Source organism: Urocitellus parryii, chromosome 6 (assembly GCF_045843805.1).
Source record: "Urocitellus parryii isolate mUroPar1 chromosome 6, mUroPar1.hap1, whole genome shotgun sequence".
In the NCBI taxonomy this organism is placed as follows: Eukaryota; Metazoa; Chordata; class Mammalia; order Rodentia; family Sciuridae; genus Urocitellus; species Urocitellus parryii.
In genome coordinates this window covers 146,438,989-146,458,555 of record NC_135536.1, presented here as the reverse complement: position 1 = coordinate 146,458,555, position 19,567 = coordinate 146,438,989, and the positions used below count along the sequence as shown (strand labels likewise).

At 44.6% G+C, this 19,567-nt stretch overlaps 1 protein-coding gene and 1 pseudogene across 2 annotated transcripts in view; one reads left to right on the top strand and one right to left on the bottom strand.

Annotated features, from left to right (window-relative positions):
* The window catches only part of Adamts17 (ADAM metallopeptidase with thrombospondin type 1 motif 17), a 349,540-nt gene that overhangs the window by 136,591 nt on the left and 193,382 nt on the right, over positions 1 to 19,567 (top strand). For both annotated transcript variants that reach the window (XM_026394730.2, XM_026394729.2), the window contains exon 8: positions 13,781 to 13,886. In XM_026394730.2, coding sequence (XP_026250515.1) covers positions 13,781 to 13,886 — 106 coding nt within the window. The remainder of the gene's footprint in view (positions 1 to 13,780; positions 13,887 to 19,567) is intronic.
* On the bottom strand, positions 12,007 to 12,190 carry LOC113187086 (small nucleolar RNA U3; annotated as a pseudogene).

Here is a 19,567-nt window from a genome sequence, read left to right as displayed (position 1 = left end):
ACCACCATCAGCACAGAGGCCACATAGAAATGTGTGAAATTGCTTAAAAGGCAAAGAGCATTTATTTGTTCTCTTTTGACATTTTAGAAGTAGACACTGACATGCATGCTATTTCTCTAATCTGGGATAATCCTAAAACCCAAGGTGGCCTATTAGTAATGAGCTGTAAGTATTGAGAAGGGAAATGACTTCACCCCAAAGGCAGGACTAATATGCTAGTCAGCTTTTCATCACTGTGACCAAAATACCTGACAAGAACAAATTGGAAGAAGGAAAGCTTATATTGGCTCATGATTTCAGAGGTTCAGTTCATGGTCTGCTGATTCCATTGCTCAAGGGCCAAGATAAGGTAGAACATCATGGCAGAAGGCATGGTAAAGGAGAGTTGCTCAGCTTATAGTGACCAAGAAGCAGAGAGAGAAAGGGGAAGGGGCACAGGGAACATGTGTCCTTCCAGGGCATGCCCCTTACTATTCCCCCTCCTCCATCCATGCCCCACTTGCCTACAGTTACCACAATCAGACCATTCAAACTAGGATGGACTGATTAGGTTACAGCTGTCACAATCCAACCACTTTACCTCTGAACATCCCTGAACATCTAACACAGGAGCTATTAGGGGCCACCTGATGATATCCACATGACAGTAGCTAGGAACTCCCTACCACTGACTCTACCTGTTGGGGACAATCCCCAGAGGCTGGGCGTCTTCCTTGACTGCATCGAAACCTGCCTCAAATCAGCTGTTTCTTCTTGCTGAACTTGGTGTCCATCTGATGCCATGGTGCAGCTCTCCTCCACATTCTTCCTAAGCTGACTTTTTTTTTTTTTAAATAAAATGGAATCTTGTCGTTTTTGCTTCCTGACAGTATAGGCTAAGACCATTCCAGGGGCTCCCCAGGATATCATAAGAGAGGACTTGTCACAGAAGGTTGACTTTAACTCATGACTGTTGAGTCTGTACCCAAATGGCAGCCTCTGTTTAGGTTACTTTGTTATTTGAGCAGTTATATTGCTCTGCTAGGGGGTGATTGATGGATTGTGCCCTGGAGCTGGTGCCCAGGGATGTCCTGGCACCTGGACTGACCTGTTGTACACAGCGTAAGAGCAGGGCCCTGAGAGGTGCCTAAAGCAAAGTGCAGATTAGAAGTGTTTATACTTGCCCTAAGATCTCACTTAAATCCCACATTTCATTCCCAAGAGAATGCTTTGCTGGCCTAAGCCTTGAGCAAGAAATGTGGTTTCTTAATTATTCTGTGAAAGTTTTTCTTCTTCTTTGCTAACTTGGCAGATTTTTTTTTATGCATGGACTTGTATTTTATTCATCCTTTAGAAATACAGTGATTGGCATAAAAAGGATAAAGCTGTTTTTTTAAGATTGTCGTAGATAAGTTTCAAGGAAATAACCATTGCAAGGGTCCTTGGAAGACAGTAAAGGCAAATTGTAAGAAACGGCTCACGTGGTCTGAGACATACAAGCAATGCAGGTAAAGTTGGGAGACATCCATAAAAGCAGACCTTGACCAACATACACCACTATTCCACTATGAAGCTTGAAAGTGCTTAAGAGATACTTTTATCATCCAGATTATCCAGTTATATTGACCGTTTCCAGATGGTTCAGCCACAAACATCAGCTCTTCCTTTTTCTCTTGTTTAAAAGTCTAAGTATACCACTCAAATATTTGCAAACTCAACACTCTCTTGTAACCACAACTTAGATCAAGAAAGATAATGATTCCAGCCCTGTCATGCCCCTTCTGCTCTCCAGACTCTCTGGGGCAACCACTCCTAACTTTTTGATCACATAATGATTTATTAAAGGCAAGCATCCTTGTGACCACCTCTAGGGCTGGGCAGTACAATCCATTGCTGTGCACTCACCCCTCCCTGGCCCCATCCCGGTCACTGATCCTCCCCACAATGTAACCACCTTCTGGATCTTGGTAGTGATAGCTCCCTTGTGTTTCCCAGTGTTGTGCATTCATGACTTTTTGAAGGAGACATGGTGAAAAGAAGTAATAACGTGTGTTTCCTGGCTCACTGCATTGAGGCCTGCATGGCTGGGATGCCCCTTGATGCTTTACTTTCCTTGAGATTCACTAAAGAGAACCCGCAACCTAGCTTTCTGCAGGCCTATTCTGCACTGGGGGAGGCTCATGGGCTCCCAACCAGACTCAGAAGATTGGTTCCAGAGTTCTCTGCCTCCAGGCCCCTCTCACGAGGGCCACATTGCCTTCCAGCTTCCAATTCTTCAAACCTAACAGTATATTACTTTTACAAGAGTCTTTCGAATTGCCTTCTTCCTCCAAGGCAGCATTTATGAGTCTTTTTAGAACATTTCATTGGGGCTTGGAATTTCCAAGGAGTCTACTGCAAATGGAAATGCCCGATGATGTGAATGACTTGGGTCTACATTTGGCACCACATCTTGTCCCACTTCCTTTACAGGGATCCCTGGCTATAACTCAGTTGGAACCCTATTGCCAAATGAATGAGGAATGTCACTTCTGTGCCTCCAGATGCAGCCAGTTGAGGTGTCGCATGATTTTAAAGACAGAGCCATCAGCACTTCCACTCAACCATAGCTTTCATTCTTCTCTACCAGGCATTCTGGTAGCTAGTTCAAACTGAGGCTCCTACAACTTTCTGAAACAGTTCTGTGTTATTCAGCTATTTTCTGAACATGCTGCCCAGTCTCATAGTGAGTCAGTCAGGAGTGGTGCTGTGCAGTAAATGGGGATGATGAGTCCTGGTGGCCACTTTTGTCAGTTACCCACATGAGCGAGGGTTGGGTGTGGGGGGGAACAGGGGACTTCCATCTGTACTGGGGTTACACTCTGGGTGTATTAGTCTGCTATGGCTGCCTAACAAAACATCATAGACTGAATCGCTTAATCACTAGGTATTTATGTCTCACCGTTCTGGAGGCAGGAAGTCCAAGATCAAGGTACTGGTCAGGTTGGTTTCTGGTGAAGGCTCTATGATTGCCGCCACCTCCCTGTGACCTCACATGGTTTCATGTATATTTGCAGAAGAGAGAGGAGCATGAACTCTTGTATATTTTCTTCTTCTTAGAAGAACACCATTCTTCTATCAGGGCCCCACCTTTATGACTGCTTCTACCCTAAATTACTTCCCTAAATGTTCTGTCACCAAATAAAGCCACACTGGTTGTTAAGGTTCAACCTCTGGATTTTGAGGAGCACATTTTAGTCTACAACACTGAATGTGATTAAAATGCATGTGGTTGCTCTCACCAGCCCCCAACCGCTTTGCCTTCTTCCTGGCTCCTCATCACAATGTAGCAACCTTCCCCCATGGCCCTGCGACTGCTCTAAGTTTAATTAAAACAGAAATATTGAGCAAGATCTGATTCAAGGCACACACTTTAGACAGAGTGCAGGTCTTGGATAGGCAGGCTCAGGAATGTGCCCCTCCTTCCAGGTAACATTTGAATCCGCACAGGGAACCTAAACCCACTCTCCGATCCCTTTAGGGGTAGATGGCTCTTTGGGAGACTTAGTTGTCTCATTTTTCACACAGAGAAGATGTATTTAGGCAAAAGATATTCCACTTCTTCACTGCCTTACCTGCATGTAAAAGCCCTACATTCCTTAGCAGAAGGAGGGCTTGCTAACCCCCAAGCAAAGAGGGAAATTTACAATGAGAGAGGATAGAGGAGTCTTAAAGCTGTTGAAATTTATTTTGTTGACCAAAATAAATGCTAAGCCATACAGTCGATGAGCAAATGTGAATGTGTGAAAGCTTTCAAAATGCATTAGGGTCCCTAGGCATAGGCATATGGACATCAGCCATGCCTTCAGCCTCTGGGATAACCTTCCTGTGCTGTCTGCCCAGATTCACCTTCCACAGGCACACTCACCTGTGCTCCCAGGGGAGGACGCAGAGCTGCCAAGATGCAGCAGTGAGCAGGTTGGTTGGGTGGCCACATTTCCTGAATGGCAAGTGCTATGAGGTGGGTCCCTGTTCCTCTCTGATGCTTTCTTCTAAAATGGAACTCACGGGCTCCCATGACCTGCTGCTCTAATGGGTGCTGCCTGCAAACATAGCCTACACGAGGAGCTGCCCGTGGTCCAGGGTGCTCAAGAATATCTGCTTTGTGGACAGAAGTAAGAGTGAAGGGGGGCTTTCTGCTGTGACAGATGACAAAGAAGAACTAAAAGGTGACGAGAAGGAACTCGATGTGGAGCTCCATTTCCAGTTCCTACCTGTCCCCTCTCTGGAGAAGCCATGTCTGGACTGGAAGTGAGGTCACAGGAAAAGTTGTCTGGGAAAGACCACTGCTCCCACCCTTTGGTCCTAGAGCTCCACTGAGAACATCCCGCCTCACCTTCCCACCTGCCTCATAGTCTTTATGCTACGATGATGTTCCCGAGGCACTTTCCCCCAGGGCTTGTGATATTCTCGCTTGATTTAGAATTCGTGCCTGGCTTGAGGCCCATCCTGTACAGGCAGTCAGGAAACGCTTGATGAAGTGTTTGTCAAAATAAGATTTTCAAGGCTCCTCCAGTGTCCTAAGGTGAACCTTCTGGGGGCCATTTCTGGCCATGAAGGCCTGTTCCAGAAGCCCCCGAGTCTCTGGAATCCTCTAAGGAGAGGCACATTGGTCCTCTAAGGAACATGCCACTGGCTCCCTGGAGGTCTCCTCTCACCTGATGGGTCCTTGGGATATAAGTGCCATCTGATTCAAAGGATGGGAAATAGGCACGACATCTCCATGCACTTGGCTCGTGTGGGTTGTGGTCTGTTGTATATCAACAGTTATTTATTTCTTTTCCCTCTCTCCCCGCCTGTTTTGGTTTCCACAGAATGAAGCAAACTGTTGGGATAAACTCTTTTGCTTCCAAACTTGTAAATCAGAGGGTAAATTTACTCCCCTCTTTACTCTTAATTCATTTACTTCATCAAAAATGTTGTTTTGGAAGAGCCACTGCCTCAACCCTCAAGTCCTGTGTGCATGACTCCACTGGGAATGACATCTGCTCCTAAAGCCCGGGATCCTGGACAAGCCTGCAAAACCCAAGCTGAGGGCATCTGGGTCTTACCCTTTGTGAGCACAGGCCACAGGGAGTGAGGCCCAGCATGCTTGGTGCCTCTGACTTACCTAAACCACAAACACCCTAACACAAAGCAGTAGCCCCGGTTTCATTGGAATACACAAATCAGATAATCGAGTTAACCTGTGATGCTTTGGTGCTGGCCATGACACCCATTTAGCTGCAAATCATAATGCAGAGGAGGAAGCCTGGGAAGCTTCACTGCAGAGGGAGCTTGGCCTTCAGTTGAGATTAAGGTTACCCCCACCTCACTCCCAGTCTGTCCCCACCTCAGATGTTCTCCTGTAGCAGGAAGTAGGACTTCCTCTGCTGCTTGTGCTTTTAGTGTTGTATCTAAGAAGTCTTTGTTTGCCCTAAAGTCAGAGTTATTTCTTTGCAATCTTCTAGGAATGCTACAGTTTTAGTGCTTATGTTTTATATATGGTATGAGATACATATGGTAAGTGACTGACTCCTCTGTCTTTTGCTCTCGATATACCTTCTTCACCCCATCAAATGGTCTTGGCACCATTGTCAAAAAATAAGAAGGGGAGTGGATATATCTCGGGGGTAGAACACTTGCCTAGAATGCACAAGGCCCTAGGTTCAATCCTCAGTACTGAAAAAAAAAAAAAATCACTCAGACTCTCACTTCCCAGACATTTGTCTTACAGGCCTTGCTCAACTGCAGCACTCCTGACATTATAGGGAGCTGTCCTGGGTATTGTAGGGTGTTTAGCAGAACCCCTGGCCTGTACACACAAGATGCCAATATCAACACACACACACACACACACACACACACACACACACACACACACACATATCAATTGACTGTAAATGTGAGGGTTTATTTCTGGAATCTCAAATATGTCCCATTGTTCTCTATTATCCTCTGATGGCTCTTAAGCTGTATTAACTTTCAAAATTTGAAAGTGACTCCTTCAGTGATCCGACTGAAAAGCTGTTACCTTCAATCTTCGTTCTTGTACTCCTTCATTTAACCTTGAGTGAATTACTGAATTTTTCAGTTCCCCAGTGTTCTTTCGGTCAGTAGTGTTAAGCACCGGCATTCTTGAATGGTGGTGGCATTTGAACCGTACAGTACTCCTATTTAGGGAGGGCCCCAGGGCTGTCCTTTGAGGCTGTGGTTCCCATCCTTTGTGCGTGGTAGAGAGATAGAGACCTGGACTAACTCAGTGTTCTACCACTGTGGCTGACTTGATGGAACCCGGAAGATGAGAACAGGGGAAGTGTAACACCAACTGGTGCCAGAATTGCTAAGACAGGATGAGGTCTGGGAGAGGTGATCCACCTGTGTTTCAGGAGACGAGAACACTGAGGTGGGATAGAAAGCCATGGACAGGGAGGTGTGGAGCGTGGAGTTTCTCAGTCCCAGGAAGAGGGAACATGTCAACCTGGCCACTTCTGTCAGCCTTTCAGAGCCTCAGCCTGAAAGCTCTTTCTTGATTTGGGAGTGACTGAGCCTGACCGTCAGCACCTGTGGAACTCTGGCAACCCTGTGCAGAATCCTTGGGGATCGGTGGCTTATTATGGAGGTGATGGCTGTGTGAATCAATAACCTCAGAATATTGAAGCAAAACTGCAGGGAGCAAACCCAAGTTAGTCAAATAATTTAGATAGTGTAGAATTAGGAAATAGGAGCCGCTTTTAAGTGAAAATGAATTTCTTTATTATAACCAATAATAAGGACTTTATTTTGCTTGATTATAGGACACAATTTTTTAGAGTACAGTCGATCTGTACTCTGCACTTGTTTTTGCCTACTTGCTAAAATGTATTTGTGACTCCAGAATCAATCCTCGAAGCGCTTTGGCAGTCATTCACGAACATGTGCAGAGTGGTGAAAAATTTGAGTCACCAGACAGGCACATTCCCAGCTGAGGTTGAACAAGGCCACGAGCTGTTTCCTGTTTCAATTCTCATACTATAAACAAGTGCCCTTTTCATGGTGTATTTAAAGCGAGGTTTTTCACATTTTTGTGCTTTTTCTTGGTGAGTCCACTATTTAAAATGGCCGCTGGCATAGTGAGTAAATGCTGTCAACATGTTCATAAGCCCAGGACCACTGTGATGGGCCTTCAGGAGCCTTCTGGAGCCAATGCATGGGAGGAAGGAAGGAAAGATAAGTTTCCTGATTCAGGCATGTGTGAAAGGTCCCTTGGCTGTGACTTCAGTATTAATAAATCAACAATATATATTAAATAAGCTGTCTTTAAACAGAAACAGATTGGTTGACAATTCGGTGACCAGAGAGGGTCACAGGAACCTAACTGAATTTTACCTAGGATCAATGATTCTGTATTCTGCTAATTCAATAACAATGGCAACTTATTAGAATCTACCTACCAGTGTGTGAGGTCCTGGGTTCAATCCCTAGCACCACACATATGATTTAAAAATTTACACATAAATACATATGTATGTGCATATGTGTGTATATGTACACATATATACATATACATGTGTATGTACATATATATGTATACATACACTCACAAAAAAACCTCTTTACAGTTAATAGTGAGAATTGACTTATTTTTTATCTATCACATACTAGGCTCTAAGATATTTGCTCTTAAATGCTATTCCCAAGTTCAGATATCCCCTATGACCACTATTAAAGATAACAGAAGCACAAACACTCGTGGAAGAGTCTGAATACAAGATACAACCTCAACAATCAGAGGATCTTCAAATGAACAGATGTAAGTTGCTCTCTTGTAATTAAAGGTGGGTGTCCCAGTGGAAATATTAAGAACATTGAGATCTTGAGCAGTTGGTAGGAAAAACCTGACCATCTCACTCAAAGGTGGGCAGAACCCACGCAGGTCTGACTAATGGGCAGCCCGGCCAACAGCTGCAAACTGTTTATACACAATGATTTACTGGATAAGTCCAAGTTTATACGGTTGTGTGGTGTTTACTTTTTTAAATCTAGAGAGGCTGAAATGGCCAACCCTGAGTTTATGAATTAAAAGTTTACACTGTGCAGTATTCTACCAAAAAAGAAAATAATTAAGCCTCCTTGCCTGATTTCTTCTCCAAAATTATTCTCCTACAGAGGAACAGAAAGGAAGGGAGAAGAGGGTGGGTCCAGATTCATTTGGTGTGGCTGGGAAGGTGGGTTGGGCCTTTGTGGACACGGTCCACTACTCTGGATGAATTAGATATGCCTTCCAGGAGTAAGACATTCATTGCAGCTGCCATTTCTACCCTCAGCATTTCAGATTTCAAATTGTGTTTTGCTTCCCTAATTTGTGCCAAAGGTGTATTTAAAGCGAGATTTTTTTTTTAAGGTTTAAGGTACCAACTAACTTTCTGTGTCATCTGCTGTCTGAGGGGGCAATCCACTCAGCGTTTAAATTTAGAGGACTTTTTGTTTTGCTTTTGGTCTCCTATCTCTGTTATATGTCAACTTGATAAATGAAATGTGATCAATAACTTTAATTTTCATAGCAACACACACATTAACTGTATTAAGTTTAAGCCTAATACATTTAATTTGATTTTGTAATGAGAGAAGAAAAAGAGGAGAGAATTAAAAGATCTCTAATTCCTTCACCATATCCTAGAGGTACTTAATGTTAATATTGTTGTGTGTGTCTTATAGTCTTCTTATCTTAAGCTTAAAAACATTTAGATGTGTGAAACCTGTCCTGCCTGTAACTCTGCATAAGTGTGCATTAAGACTTCAGAAAATCTTGAGTTCCTAACCATTCTTCATTGTTGTTGTTTACCAAAGCTTGGGTGAGGGAGGCTCGAGGTTTAAATAGAGCAATGTGGATGTTGGAGGCAGAGAGCCCTGCATTTGTATTCTTGTTTGGATGCTAATTGACCATGTAACTGTGTACTGAGGCTCCATTCCCCCATCTGTAAGATGGGACTAGTACTACCTGTCCAATAAGAGAAGGACATGCCGTTTGCCCATGGAGAAACACAGCTAATATGTACCACTTTACAATCTGCATGCCCTTTCTTCCAGGGAGCTAAGCAAACATGTGGGATTGATGTTTTTAAATATTTTTAAATGAGTTCTACTATGGTTTCTTTTGTGGAGAATTTTAAATCATGGAAGCCTGAAGCCATTGAAAGCAGCACTGTAGGACATTAAAAACAACAACAACAACAAAAAAAACCCCACCTCATTGAAAGAGGATTGTTGCTACATGGGAAGGGTCTTCAGTTCCACAGCATCATCCCTGAAGTTAGCAGAACTTGTGTTGCAGACCTCACTTTTAATGCATCAATGCAGGGAAAACTATTTTTCCTCATTTATTTGTTTGGTGTTGGTGATTGTGAACCCAGGGGCTCTTTACCACTGAGCCACATCCCCAATCCTTTTTATTTTTTGTTTTGAGACAGGGTCTCACTAAGTTGCTTAGGGCCCCACTAAGTTGCTAAGGCTGGCCTTGACCTCATGCTCCTTTTGTCTTAGCCTCCCAATTTGCTAGAATTATAGGCCTGTGCCCCTGGCTACTAGCTTTCCTCATTTCTTGACAAGCACCAATGTCATATTTGATGATTTTTTCCAGGTTGAGTTTCTGCAGCCTGAGTTAATGGGAGCTTTCTATCACTATACCAAATGCCCAAGATAATCAGTTTATATAGAGAGAAAAGTTTTATTTTGGCTCCCAGTTTTCAAGGTCACAATTCAGGGACAGGTGGACCCATTGATTTTAGGCCTCTGGTACCAGTGGCAACTGGCAATGGCAAGAAGTATGTAGTGGAGAAAACTGTTCATTCCCACAACCAGGGAATGAAAAACAGAAGAAGATGAAAGGATCAGATCCCAGAGTCCCTCTTGGAGGACATGCCCCACCCCCCAGGCCTAAAGACCTCCCACTAGGCTCCACCTTCTAAAGGCGCCACCATTTCCCAACAGTGCCACCTGGAGACCACACCATCAACACATGAAACTGGGTACACTTAAGATCCAAACCATGGCAGGGTATCTCCAGGTCTTCTGGGCTCCCTCCCCTCTAGATTGCTGTTTCTTCCCATGAAGCATTAAATACTGGTGGGTATTGTTTTCTGCTAAAACTCTGTGGCTTAATTACCACTTATTTCCCTGCAGCTTTCACTTTACAACAACCTGGGATTTTCTCCAGACTTTGTTTTGTGCACCCTAAGCATTTTCACACTGTCGCTCATGAACTCACATAATTCTTGTGCTCTGTTGTCAGGGGCCAATTTCTTTTATGTGTTTTCCCATGCTCAGTTTTATGACCAGGCTCAGTATAATCCAAATCAAATTGTTAAAAGCTGTAGCCCTCAGTCTACCTATGTGTAAGCATCATTAATAATGAACAATAGTCATTAACAAATGAACAATAATAAACAACTGCCCCTTTGTTTTCTTATTTATTTATTTATTTATTTATTTTGCATTACAGTTCTGCCCCTTTGTTTTCTAGTTAAAAAAAAATTATTGCACTTTGGAAAAATTAAAACACAATTATTGGACTGCTGCTGTTTGCTTTCTGATTCCCTAACAATGTGTGTTACCTAACTAGAGTGGAAATTCAGGTCTGCCTGCTCCCCTGAGGAGAGAGGCCTAGGCCAGGGGAAGTGTTAATGAGGCATTTAAGGTCTGCTGGTTCAGCAACAATGCCCATGGTAAGCCCTTGGGACCACAAGCTCAGCAAATCTGGCTGTATTGTATCTCCCTTCCCCTCCCAGGCGACTTCTCCAGGACATGGACATCTGATTGTTTCTAATTGATTCATTGACCCAGAGAGGCTGCTGCCTGGGCTGTGCAGGCACTGTGAGTGGGTATCTGGCTGTGTGGGCATGCCACCAGGGCTATGTAGAAGTGCTCCATCTTCTCACTGGTGAACTTTCAGTGGCAATCCCCAAAGCATTTTTAAGTAAAGCTAGAATCGAATCGTGACCTTGAACATACTGAGAAGCCAGATCACATCCTTTCTGGTGGTCACTTTGCTCTGTCTACTAGTCTGCTTTTCTGGGTTATGATGTTCCCCTGCAAAAAAAGCTTCTTGAGGCCAAAAACCATTTTATTTAATTATTTATTTTTCTTCTTCTTTTTTTTTTTTTGGTGGGGGGCAGGTACCAGTGATTGAACTCAGGAGCACTTGACCACTGAGCCACATCCCCAGCCCTATTTTGTATTTCATTTAGAGACAGGATCTCACTGAGTTGCTTAGTACCTCACTTTTGCTGAAGCTGGCTTTGAACTCATGATCCTCCTTGCCTCAGCCTCTCGAGCAGCTGGGATTACAGGTGTGTGCCACTGCACCCAGCTGATTTTTTTTCTTTCTCTCTCTCTATTCCTCAACCTTGGCCAAACATGCTGCATGTTTCCAAATAAAAAGAGACATGTAGAGCTGGGTGCCATGGTGCACATCTGTAATCCCAGAGATTTAGGAGGCTGAGACAGGAGGATCATAAGCTTGAAGCCAGCTTTAGCAACTTAGCACAACCCTTTCTCAAGGGCTAGGGTTGTGGCTCAGTAGAAGAGCTCTCACCTAGCACAAGCAAGGCCCTGGGTTCAATCCTCAGCACCACATAAAAAAATTAATAAAATAAATGTACTATGTCCAACTACAACTAAAAAAATATTTTCAAAAACCAAAGAAGGAGAACTATTCTTCCAAAAAAATAATAATAATCTGTCTCAAAAAATGAAAAAGGTTGGGAATACAGCTTAGTGAAAAAGTGCCCTTAGATTTAATCTCCAGTACAAATGATGATGATGATGATGATAATTATTATTATATATGTGGTATGGAACCCAGGATCAGTGTGTGGAATTAAGCAGAGTCTCCAGATTATAGCCCCAGAATTGCTCCTCTCTGCAGAGGCAGCCATGTGAGTTTCCTCTGTGCCTCCTGGTAGGGACCAAAGGAAGGAGAGTCTTGTGTCTGAGTGCTAGACCAGTTTTATTTTTACCTTTTTAATGGAAACCTCTCTGATGATATCCTCCCCCTGTTGCTCCACTGAAGGAAGATAAGAATGATCATCAGTAGCAACTAGCAGTTGCAGCAAAGCAACACCAAGAGTTGGCTTCACACTACTTTGATTTTGACATCAATAAAGAGGGTGTTTTGGTTTACCTCTTTAAGAACAGGAAGGGAGGTGTCAGTCTTAATGAAATAGGCCCCTGAGCTGTTGTCTCTGGCCCTCTGCCAATTCCTTTCCCTCTGAGACACTTTGTGGAAGTGCAAGGAGCCCTCATTTGGGGGCAGCATGCAGCTTGGTGGGTGAACAGTGCCTTGATGGAGAACAGGTGCCCTTCCTCAGGTGACCACAGCCCGTCCTGTGGCATGGTGCTGGCAGGCTGAGTCAGCTGGGTTTAGCCTCCTGCCTGTAACCAGCTGTTGCCACACAGCACTTGCCCCACACTCATGGGACCTCATGGAAGGGGAACAGCAGCACCAGCCCCCCTCCTCTAGCCACTAGCACCACAGCACCATGACTTGCATGTCTCCCAGGAATTGTTGAGAGGCAACTTGCTGAGGGGCAGACACCACAGGCCACAGAGGCTAGATGGCAGGATTCCTAGGGTCCCTGCTGAGGTAAGCCCTGGGGTGTCTGGGTAGTAGGGGATGTCTGTCCTGAGTACAGGGAGAGCAGAAGTGCAGAGAGCTGTCATGGGCAGTGGGGTGCCTGGAGAGCCAGCTTCCACAAGTGTGGCCAGTGGGGGCTGGCCCTCCCCAGCCTTGCGCCGAGTGCCCAGCATTCCTTAGAAGGCTCCAGGTTGTTCAGACATATCCCTCCGCCAGAAGAGCTTTCCTCCGCTGGGAGGCTCCCATCCCTCCTCCCGTGGGTGGCTGACCCACCAGCACTTGCCAGAGCTCCTAGCCTCGCCACACCGCCTCTTGCTCACAGTGTGGTCCTAGGCTGCACTTGTGCCTCCTGGTGTGTGTGATTCGTTTTCCCCTCTTAGGGCAAGATCCTCAGGTTCTCACAGGTGTGCACGGAGGTGAAGAAGTTGGTCTGTGGGGCTGGTCCTCAGTGATGGCTTTGAGGCCATCCCTCTCCCAGTGTGTGCTCTCTCTGCTCCATAGGACTCCTAGTCCTGCTGTGTCTGGAGAATTACTGAAGTTTTTGTTTGAACATGCTACGCAGCCTTCCCTTGCCTGCTGTTCATCAACCCTGAGGTCATCAGACCCTCACAGGACCAGAATTAGAATGATGCAAAAGGTGCGGAGGGTGCAGAATTTAAGGAGTTTCTCCTCCAAGGCCTTCAAATACGAGATCAGCCTTTAAAAGGAAGAGCTTCCTAATCTTTGCACACTGGACACCTTGCTTTGCTGCTCCCAGCCCTGAGCACTCAAGTTGCACAGATTAGTTTAGGATCTCACCACTGAGGACCAGGGCAGGAGACCCTGGGGAAATCTCTGAACCTTTTCTCTCTGAACCTCACTTTCCCTCTTCATCCTGAGTAATGAGGATTAAATTTGATGATATTTATAAACCATTTCACCCAACACTTGTCAGATAGTAAATGCTTGGTAGATGTTTGTGACTGCCACTCTTATTATTGGGTAAACTTAAAAGTATCATAAGCAAACTAATCCCAGATGAGCTTTGGACTTGCAGGTCCAACCCTGTGGCAGCAAAGGCCCCACTTGCCCCTCTCTTGATCTTGATCAAGCATGATACCATGCAGACATGCCCAGGAGGTCAGGGCCTCCCAGGTTCTGAAGAGGATGTGTTTTGTGTCTCTGCTGCAGGAATTGCTTACTTAGGAGGTGTGTGCAGTGCTAAGAGGAAATGTGTGCTTGCCGAAGACAATGGTCTCAATTTGGCCTTTACCATCGCTCATGAGCTGGGCCACAAGTAAGTATCAGAAATCTGCTTTCTTTAAATTCCTTTCTGAACACAATATTCTTAACTTGAATTATGGAAATTTTATAACGGTGCTGCTCTGTGCTTTTGCTGCTTCTGCATCAAAGGGCTTAGGCCAGGGTTGGGGTTGTGGCTCAGTAGTAGGGCACTTGCCTAGCATGTGTGAAGCACTGGGTTTGATTCTCAGCACCATATATAAATAAGTAAAATAAGCTCCATTGACAATAAAAAAAAAATATTTTAAAAAAGGGCACTTAGGTTATATTTTCTTTCCACCAGTTTCACAAAATCTAACTTTTTGAATGTAGAGTTTAGAGTCTTAACTTTAAAGAATTAACAGCAACTGCCTTCACATTTGGAAGTTCTTCCCTTTAGGATAAAATAACTCTAGAACCTCAGACCACAGAGATGCCTTAAGGAGAATCTGAGTCAATCTCCTCCTCTTTTCGGAGGAAGAAGGAGAGGGACAGAGGGTTTTGCAGTCACCTGCATGAAGTTTCAGAGGGAGAAAGCCAGAAGACTCTACCACTGTGACCTGCAAGTTTAGCTTAGGTCCTGGAGTGGATGTCTGTTTTATGTTCCTCTGAAAGAAAAACCAATGACTGCATAAGAACTTTTAAAAAAATTAAATTGAGGGGGCCAGAGTATGCAGAACAGTGGGAAAATTTTATATTGGGTTGTATAAAACATAATTAAATGAAAATCTAATTCCTGAGGGAAAAATATTATAAAGGTTTCTAATGAACTACACAAGAAGATGCCTGAGGCCTTAGCTGTTAAGTCTAGCTTTTGCCAAGAGGAACGCTAATGTCTAAGAAGGAGAATAAAAGCAACCGTTTACCTCCAGTGCCAGCTGTATCTATGGCTTTACTTTTTGTTTTGTTTATCTGGTCCCATTTTAATTTTTTTCCACTTCTGTGCAGGGGTTTGATAGTTGGCTTTTCTGGATGGTTGGGCGTCACGGTGTGGGCACAGAGAGTAAAAATAATGCTGTATGGATGTGATGTGTATAACACAGGAACATGTTACGTCCCAGGATTCAGCAAAGCAAGATGAGCACAGTTGTCTCTTAAGTACACCATCACTACATCTTGATACTATTTAAAAAATAATGGCTGACAACACTTTTCCTATCCTACTTTTGAATTAAGTACAATTGCATTTATATTAACACCTCTAACCTGTTAAAAATCTGTGCCCAACAGTGACATACTGGGGGAAAAAAAGAGCATAAATCAAAACAGCTTTGGCAAGCATCTTCTGAGTATCAAAATACCCATCCAGCCCATCAGAGTACCTAGGAATTTGTTCCCTGATTGTTATAAGAATTTAGAGCTGTCGGAACATTTGTCATCATCCAGCTTGTGATGGATCTTTGAATAGTGGCTTTAAAAATCAGACAATGTGAGCTGTTGCTTCATGAGCTGTAACATCCCAAGGCAGCTGGGATGCTGCAGCATGATCCATACTGGAGTGCTGTTTGCACACGTGTGTGGGCACATGTGTGGGCACTCACACTGCATGGAGGTCTTTTCTCCCTGGACTTTGGGAACACAGAGGCCATTTTCTCCTTGACAGCCTGGGATTGTGCTGGATCAAACACTGGCTCATTAGTACAGGAGGTCTGCATAGATGAATGGTTAGATTCAGTTATAATTTAGTACCCTTTAGCTATAGTCCATTTAGAATTTCTTAGAGGACTTTTATAGCTTGCTATTGAACTCTAATTACCTACAAAAACAAACACCGTATTGTTAATCAAAGCCAATAAATCCTGCCAGCATTTGGCCCTTCCCCAGTATGGTGATTATGATTTTCCCAGGGAAGCCTGTTGTCTCTGATTAGTCTCAAGTGTTTGGAAGCAGATTCCTCCACATCCTCCCCATCCACAGGCCACACTCTGGTCATCCTAGCTCAGGACAGCAGGCAAGCCCAGGTGGACTGCTTGAAAAGGTCAAGACCTATACTTCCAGCAAAACCAAGGGCCAAACTTCTCAAATACAAAACTTGAAAACTGGTCCATATTTTGGAATAAAGTGGAGAAATTTTACTCCAGCTTTCCGAACACAGGTTAAGAAAGACTTCAGCCAACTTGCCCACTGGTTCCTCACCTACAATACCCATAGAGCAGAGCATCCCTTCTGATGAATGGGTGTGTACCTTTGCACCTGGGCACACAGACATGTAGCTCTTCTCAGTTACCCAGCATGCCTGGTGTCAGGACCCACATGAGCCACTGCCCTCAGCTCTGAACATCAGGAGGAAAATCCACTTTCCGTGTGAGTTACACATTCCATTTATTAAACGAGGAGTGAGTTGCATAAGTTAACAGGATTTTGTTTCTTTGGCCATCAGACAACATAAAGCTAAATCAAGAGCTCACTTTCAGCAGTTAACACATCTGCATCCTGTAATTGGACTTTCTTTCCTCTTTCTAGTGTCTCTTTGTATGCATAGTTTTAAAATAGTTGAAACATAATTTATTTGGTACTGTAAATTGACTTCCATCCAATTTGCAATCAAATAGGTCTTAAACTATAAATTAAACATTCTTGTCACGGAAATGTCAGTAGTGCTGCTTTGGACTTGAATTAATAATGTACATGTCTAAGTCAAATCAGATCTCTCATTGAGCACCTACTATGTGGCAGGTACTGGGTCCGATGCTCTGCATTCATTATGCTATTCAATCAGCCCTATGAGGTAGGTAGGTATTTAGCTTTTACTTTGTGGGTTAGGAAACTAGCATTGATTGTTTTTTAAATATCAAATTGTATACTTTATTTATTTTTATGTGGTGCTGAGGATCAAACCCCATGCCTCGCACATGCTAGGCAAGTGTTCTACCACACTACCCCAGGTCCTAGCATTGATTTCTATTTTTTAATTATAGTTTCTACTTAGCATGTTTGGAATTTCTAATGTGATAATATATGTGCAAACTACTTTACTTTGAAGTAAAACTCCAAATTACAAGAGTTAAGTAAAAAAAGAGAGAACTTGTTGGATATCTAAAATCCAAGGTGCATCTGTTTAAGGGAAAGAAATGCTGCAGAGTACTTCAGACTAGTTGGCCAAAGAGTGCACATGTGTTGTCGAAGGGGACTCAAGGACTGTAAATGAGTTGGACACCTTTCTGACACTCTGCCCCAATACAAGAGTGGGCTGACGAAGCCTCCAGGCTGCCTGCCGTAGACGGGGGCTGCCGTAGACCAGGGGCTGCAGATCCTGGTGCGGGCTGTTGGCAGAAGCCTGCTCTGTGTTGCTGCCTGGTGCAGGAATTGGCCCTGAGCAGCAGCCAGGCTGACAACAGGTTCAAGGTTGTAAATGAGCATCCATGACCTTGGTTGCTTGCTTGCCCAGGAAAGACTATCCTGGTTGACAGGTACCGGCTACCTTTTGATTGCCCTGGTAAATAGAAATGTTGGCAGTGTAAGTTTGGGGGAGGCCACTGTCGCCCTGTCCTGTCGTGACTGCTTGAAAAACCCACCTGAAACGAATTGTCTTAGGTACTGTACAGTGGCTCCACTCCAAGTTGTACTCATGCAGTCTCTTTTGCATTTCTTCATTTGGAAAGTGACAGCGCCTAGACCTGGAAAGATGGCTACGATGAGCCCCGTGCCCTTCCGAGGGCTTTAGTACCAACTGCTCTTTATTAGGGTGGAATCAATAAAATGACAGCAGTTCCTTGGGAGGTCCATCTGAACCAAGCTTCTTGCTCTCTACCAACCAGACAGGTGCCTTGTAGTGGAGGCCAGAGTTCAAGAAGCTGATCAAGATTTGGTTTTAGAGAGAAAGAGGGAAAATTGGAAGCAAGCATTTGTTTCAGGCCTGTGCTTTTGAGGCTCAATCATAACTGATCTTGGGAAAGATGGTCCCCCAGTGATGGATGGAAGCTCAGGTCTCTGCTGACTGCCAATGAGGAAAAAAAAAAAAAAGATAATCAAGGGATTCCTTCCTATATCAAAATGTCGGTAGTGACTTTAGTATGATCTTCAAACGACTGGATATAATATGTCTGTTGGAATTGCAGAATATATCCATATGAATGTATTCTATGACGTGGATATCATATATAATAGAACATATCCTATGTTCACATGGAGGTAGAGTACATCTTATGATTCAGAAGTTACAGTGTAAAAGAGAACAGATGGTTCTGCAGAAGTTGATAAGAATACTATCCGTGCTGAGGGAAGTGGTGACCTATTGATATAGCACAGTTAGGCCCAGGAGAGGCACATGGCTAGTGAGAGCTCCCCTGGTGCACTTGGAGGCCTGGGAATCAGAGACTCAGCACCTTGTGCATGCAGGATGCTTCTCTATCAAGTAAAGCAGCATGTTCCTGGGAAATGTTGAAAGACAGGACCCTCAAGATAGGTGGTGGGGTTGCCGGGTGGGGTGGGGCAGGGCTTCAATTAATGCATATACACTCGGTGGGGGGGGAAGCCTCTGCAGAAAATAATTCTGCTATACTGAATTTAGGAGGCTTTCTCAGATTCACATAAGCCTGGGCTGGATCAAGGCTGAGGAGATGCCTACTTTGAGGGCCAGTCCAAAGCCTATCATCTCTCTAACCAGCTGAACCTGTAGAGGTCCTGCAGTGACACAGATGCCATACCATCAGCTTCCTTCTGCCTGTCCTGAGGGCAAAGGTTGTGCTTCCTCTTCCTGGGGTACTTCCTGGCATCCCTACACCCTTTCTCGGGTCAAAGAACTGTTCTCTTTCCATTCTAGAATTTACCCCTCCCAGATTGGCAGGCTCAGCAGGTGGTTTATGAATATTCATCTCTTTATAGAAGTTTGGAATTGCCTATGATGACATGAGCTGCAGGAGATGAAGACGTTTAGAAATGCCAATGGCCCTGCCTCACCTGAGAGCCACTAAATCACGGGCTCTGAAGGAGGTGGCTTAGGAAGCCTCTCCAGGAAGTTCCCTGTGTCCTAGATGAAAGCCTCAGCTGATGTGATGTTGAGGGGTCTCATCATTGCTCTTAGTATCTACTATCACCTTCTTGCTTCTGTCTCTTGCTCCCACATCCCTGTCCTTCCAGGCCTCCCTCTGAATTGAGCCACAGTGGTGCTGAAAATAATCTTGCCTTCCTGGCCCCTGATGACCTCTGTTTGTCACCCTGAATGCCGTGTGTTTCGTCTCTTCTGAGTGCTCCTCTAGCCAGGTCTGCTCAAGACAGTCTCAGTCTTGTCTCTCAGTCTCATCTCTCATCTGACATCTCCCTAGATACCGCAGTGAGGGCACAGCACAGAGCATAAAATGACCTGACCTGTGTGCAGAGTGACAGGTGGTGGAAGAGGGAGGGGCCGAGGGAGAGGGATGGGTAAGGTCCCCCAGAGTCTCACCTCTAGAGAGGTAAAGGTAGAGAATACACAAGGCTACCGAGGAGAGGAGCACAGGGCTGGGACTTTGAGATACAGATGCAGTGATAAGGTGCAAATACGGCCATCTAGTCCTCATGTGGATGCCTGCAGATACTCAGAACAACGTGCACGGACATGGTCTCAACCATGTGTGGCTCATACCTGGGTTCCCAGACCTATACAAATGCTCTGGGGCCCCCTGAAGCTGACCTCCCTGTTCTGGAAGCACTGTCCCACTGTCATGACTGGGAGGATTGTAGAAACCTGAGCAGAGCTGGGGACTTAATGCTCAGTAG